At 39.5% G+C, this 5509-nt stretch overlaps 1 protein-coding gene across 1 annotated transcript in view; it reads left to right on the top strand.

The window, feature by feature from the left end:
* Window positions 1-1695, top strand: part of LOC102861243 (cytochrome P450 2C18-like) — a gene marked incomplete at its 3' end in the record, with an annotated part of 58913 nt that extends 57218 nt beyond the window's left edge. Inside the window, exons 11-12 of the mRNA XM_006880216.1 lie at window positions 850-1037; window positions 1531-1695. Coding sequence (XP_006880278.1) covers window positions 850-1037; window positions 1531-1695 — 353 coding nt within the window. The remainder of the gene's footprint in view (window positions 1-849; window positions 1038-1530) is intronic.
* Window positions 1696-5509: the final 3814 nt, after the last annotated feature.

Raw genomic sequence — 5509 nt, forward strand, 5'->3', positions numbered from 1 at the left:
TGTATTCTTGTAAACAGAACTTTCCAAACTCAAACTCATTACTGTCCAGTCAGAACTAACTCATAGATGATTCTCCAGCAAGTTTTCTATTTTGTTGTTGTTGTTCCCGTTGTGTTTTAAGGCTTCCTGGATCGTTCAATATTCTGCCCATGGCACCCTTAATTACTGCAGCTCTTGACTTGAATTCGTTCTTTAGTTCCTTCTGCTTAAGAAACGCTGAGCAAATTCAGCACTTTTGAGTTTCAGTCTCCAGCACCTTGCACATTGCATTAAAATACTTTGCTTTGTCTTCCTGAGATGCCCTTAGAAATCTTCTATTCAGCTCCTTAACTTCTTGATTTCTTCCCTTTACTTTGGCTCCTTGGCATTCTTGTGCAATATTCAGAGTCTTGTCTGACATCCATTTTGGTCTTTTCTACTTTTTCTACCTTTGTAATGACCTTTTGCATGACACCATTGTTGATGTTGTTGTTGAAGTCAAGCATGACTCATAGCAATTCTATGAACAAAACACTTATATTGTTTCCAGACACATGCTGTCTAAGAAGTGGATACCACTCCTGCTTCCAAATGCATGGCACTAGGCCTACAAAATGAGCAATTCACAATAAACAAGATTTATGAAAATGGTATGAGGGAAGAAATCAAGAAAACTAGAAAAGTGATATATTAACTCTAGTTTCTCAATAATTCAAAAATTAAAATGCATTACTTTTGAGTCAAAACCAAAACAATAAATCACATGGGAGAGGATTGTGTATATTTCTTCTGCTTCATGTAATCTTGTTAAAATGACAAAAAAATTAATAACTTTCACATTTTCATCAGTTCTTAATTATGACTTACTAGATAAAGTCCAGAAAGAGATTCACCAAGTGATTGGCAGTCACCGAGACCCCTGCATGCAAGATAGGGCCAATATGCCTTACACAGATGCTGTGGTGCATGAGATCCAGAGATACATTGACTTCGTCCCTACCAACCTGCTTCATTCAGTGACTCGTGATGTTAAATTCAGAAATTACCTCATTCCCAAGGTAATTTTTTTTTCTAAACTAGAGTTCAGTATATACATGGTATTGTGCCAGTCTTCTACTAACTCAGGATTAGAGAAATCAAAAGGACATTGAATAGTAAGTGCAGCTTGATTAATTTTCTGTTCTTTCCAATTTGGAACTCTAAAGATTTAGAACAAGTCTTGATATCCAGCAATGTTAAGTCTTCAAAATTTGCTATTTTTCTTCACTTTGGGCAGACTGCTAAGCTCAGTGCAAGGCTAGCTATGTGCTGAAGAATAACATAATACAGTCATTTTTTAAAGATTGAAATGAGTTTTTCTTTCTTTTCCTTAGCACTTAGAATATCTTTATTAAAACTATCTTCACTCCACATACATTCAATAAGGCCATCTTAGTAAAAAGAAGAAAATGTACTACATACAAAAAACTATCACTTTTAACAATTCATTAAAAAATTAAAACAAAGACAAGGCCCAGGGTCACTCACTTTATTTGTGTCTGTTTATTGCAGGGTACGACCATATTAACTTCACTGACTTCTGTGCTTCATAGTGAAAAAGAATTCCCCAATGCAAAGACATTTGACCCTGGCCACTTTCTGGACAAAAGTGGCAACTTCAGGAAGAGTGATTATTTCATGCCTTTCTCAGCAGGTAAGAGAAAATTATATCTACCTGTAAAATATCTGTAATTCCTACCAAGGAACGGGATATATAATTGAGAGCATTTGAGACTTGCCTACTCTGTATCTAGTACAATTTTTCTTTCTACATGATCACAAGCATCACTCCAAATACTTATGCATTTTCCCATCGATCATATACTTTCGTTATTGGATCAGAGAAATGGGCTTTTGAGGATGCCTAAAATAGTAAGGACTACATGGAAATCAAAAGGGTCAAACTCACTCAGCATTTCTTAAGCTCAAGGAACTGAAGAACAAATTCAAAATTATTGGAACAGCACATCAGCAGAGAACTGCCAGAAGTCCAGGCTGTGTTTAGAAGGGGTCGTGGTACTAGAGATATTGTAGGTAATGTTAGATGGATCTTAGGTGAAAACAGGGAATACCAGAGAAATGTCTATCTGTGTTTCATTGACTATGCAAAGGCGTTCGACTGTATGGATCATAACAAACTGTGGCTGACTCTGAGAAGAATGGGAATGCCAGAACACTTGATTGTGTTAATGAGAAACCTATTCTAGGACCAAGAGGCAGTTGTCAAAACAGAACAAGGAAACACTGCATGGTTCAAAATTGGGAAAAGTGTACTCCAGAGATGTGTCCTGTCTCCATACCTTTTCAATCTGTATGCAGAACAGATTATCCAAGAGGCTGGGCTCTATGAGGAGAAATGTGGGGTCAGGATTGGTGGAAGATCTATCAACAGTCTATGTCATGTAGATGACACAACCCTGCTTGCTGAAACTGAGGAGGACCTGAAGCACTTGCTGCAGAGGGTCAAGGATTGCACCCTTCAATATGGATTGAGACTCAATGTCAAGAAGACAATGATTCCCACCACTGGACCAATTGGCAGCATCAGGATGGATGGTGAAGAGATTGAGATTGTTCATAGCTTTAGTTTCATAACTTTAGTTTGCTTGTTTCCACAGTCAACACTCTTGGCACCAGTAGCCAGTAAATTAAAAGACATATTGCAATGGGAAAGTCTGCTGTTAGGGACCTCTGCAAAGTTCTGAAGAGCAATGATGTCTCTCTGGAGACTAAGGTGCATCTGATACAGAGCACTGTCTTTACAATCACTTGCTATGCATCAGAGAGTTGGACAATGCCTAGGGAGGATAGAAGGAGAATTGATGCCTTTGATCTGTGGTGCTGGAGAAGAGTATTGAGGGTACCATGGACTGCTAGGAAAACAAACAGATTCATTTTGGAGAGGGTTAAACCAGGTGGCTCCTTAGAGGCAAGGATTCTAAGGCTTCATCTAACATACTCTGGACATGTTGTAAAGAGAGACCGGTCCTTGGAGAAGGACATCATGCTTGGAAGGGTGGAGGGACAGCACAGAAGAGGAAGGCCCTCTATGAAGTGGGGCCTTCAGTGACTGGGGTAATTGGGATGGGTATATCGGAGACGATGCGATTGGCACAGGACAGCAGTTTAGGGCTCTAAACTCTGTACATAGGGATGCTATGAGTCACAAGTGACTTGATGGCACATAACAACAACACATGGAGAGATGGCCACATCTGACATCTACGAACTCCATAATGAGGAACTGTCCCTGTCAACAGCACCCACAATACAAAACTAATTTCTGTGAGGTCAGACATTTTCCACCTCTTTCTACTTTCTAATACCAATATTACTGCTTTACTGAGTCTGAAACCCATCACAATAGCTCACAGAACACAGAGAACCGTATTAGGGAAGTCAAAGGTTTTAGTTCACATTGGTAACAGATACAATGACTCAGCCAATATAACTTCCAATGTGTTCACAGGCACCTGAGTCTTGTGGCTTTAGACTCTTAGTCTTGCCAGTTACAGGTCCCTAGCCCCACCCCAATCCTCCAACAAACTTGGTCTCTTAGATCAGGTTACATGGTGTGGCAGTTCTAAGGTCAACTCTACCTCATGTCAGGTCTCTGGTCACAGCTCTTTCTGCTGTTGTGGGTCTAGCTGGCACAAGAATCTCTAGCCCCAGGGGGCATATAACTTTCTCTTGCTTCTTTTTTGCTAGTGGTGACATTCTTAAATTCTGTTGCTGGATCAGCTCAATTAAATGGCGAGACTAGCCAATCTCCTTGTGGATAGTCTAACACAATTTACTCTCAAAGTCCAATGTCTAAGTCAAACTCTATGGCTAGGAAAGCCATTTTGAACAATAAACCCTTAACATTACAGACCTCTCAACCCCTGGCTTTGCTAGCCATTAACCTTAATATTTGAAGAATTATTTTATTCCTTATAATATGGAATAACTATAATTGCAAAAGTGTATAAGTCATCAACTTCATGCCTCATGCATTAATTTCCACATTTTAGATGGTCAATTTCTATTTTGTCCATCCTTATGACTACAAAAAGAGGAAAATTAAACACCAAATTGCTATTGGAACAGACTCTGAAAATTTGACTATAACATCAAGAAGCAAAAACAAAAGGAAGAGAAAGATGTTGAAATAAAAGAGGAACTGAACAGAAGATTTAAAAGGCAGTTCAAGAAGACAGAGAAAACATTATAATACAATATGCAGAAACATTGGAAACATTATGATAGATGTTGAAGAGATTGAGATTGTTAATAGCTTTAGTTCGCTTAGCTCCACAATCATCACTCTTGGTATCAGCATCCAGGAAATCGAGAGATAAATTGCATTGAGGAAGTTGGCTGTTAGAGACCTCTCCAGAGTGCAGAAGAGCAACAGCGTCATTCTAGAGACCAAGGTGCCCCTGATCTAGGCCTTAGTCTTCACAATTGCATGTTATGAGTCAGATAGCTGGACAATGACTAGGAATAATAGAAAGAGAATTGATGCCTTTGAGCTGTGGTGCTAGAGAAGAATGTTGAATATCATGGACTGCCAGGATAGCAAAAAGGTTTGTCCTGTTGTTGCTAAGTACAGTCAAGGCGCAGGCGACTCATAGTAACCCTATGAACAAAAGCCCTCAACGCTTGGTTGTCTCTCATCCTCTCTCCAGGTTCATAGGATTTCCAGAGGCAAGCTATTACAGAAGTGGATGCCACTCCTCCTTCCAAGCTTGTTTTAATCGGGAAGGGTGAAACCAGACTGTTCCTTGAAGACAAGGATTATGATGCTTCCTCTAGCATACATACTTTGGGCATGTTGCAAGGAGGGACCAGTTCTTGGAGGGACATTATGCTGGGAAGCATGGAGGGACAGAGAAGGAGAAGAGAGGAGGGCCATCGATGAGATGGATTGATTGAGTGACTGGGGTAATGAGGGTAAGTGTATCAGACACAGTAAAGCTGACACAGGATAGAGCAGATTTCAGGACTATTGTATTATAGGGCCACTATGAATTGCAAGCGACTCAACAACACATAAAAACAACAACATGCAGAAACAGAATAGAGGAATAAAAAGGGAAGAGTTCAATCAGAACTTCTTGAGCTGAAAGAACTGATAAACAAATTCAAGCATCAAGTTTCAATAATTAGAAAGAAGTTCAAGCTGCACTGAAGACATTGTCAAAAACTAAGATCTCAGAATTTGATAGGATACCAACGAATATATTGCCACTAACAGATGAAGTTATGGATGTGCTCACCAGTCTATTCCAGAAAAATTGGAAGACAGTGCCTGGCTGACTGACTAGAAGAGATTCCCAAGAAATGTGATCAATTGAATATGGAAACTATCAAAAATAGCATTAATAATATTGTTAGGTCTTCACACCAGATATAAGGCTGTGGACTCAAGAAGGAGACCAGAGAGCAAGATAGAAAGCTTAAAGGCAGCTTTATTAAGGGACCTCCAAGGCAAGTTTCCTTGGTCTGG

The sequence above is a fragment of the Elephantulus edwardii genome, unplaced genomic scaffold, assembly GCF_000299155.1.
Source record: "Elephantulus edwardii isolate Elephantulus edwardi_28Jun2011 unplaced genomic scaffold, EleEdw1.0 scaffold00006, whole genome shotgun sequence".
NCBI classification, from domain to species: Eukaryota; Metazoa; Chordata; class Mammalia; order Macroscelidea; family Macroscelididae; genus Elephantulus; species Elephantulus edwardii.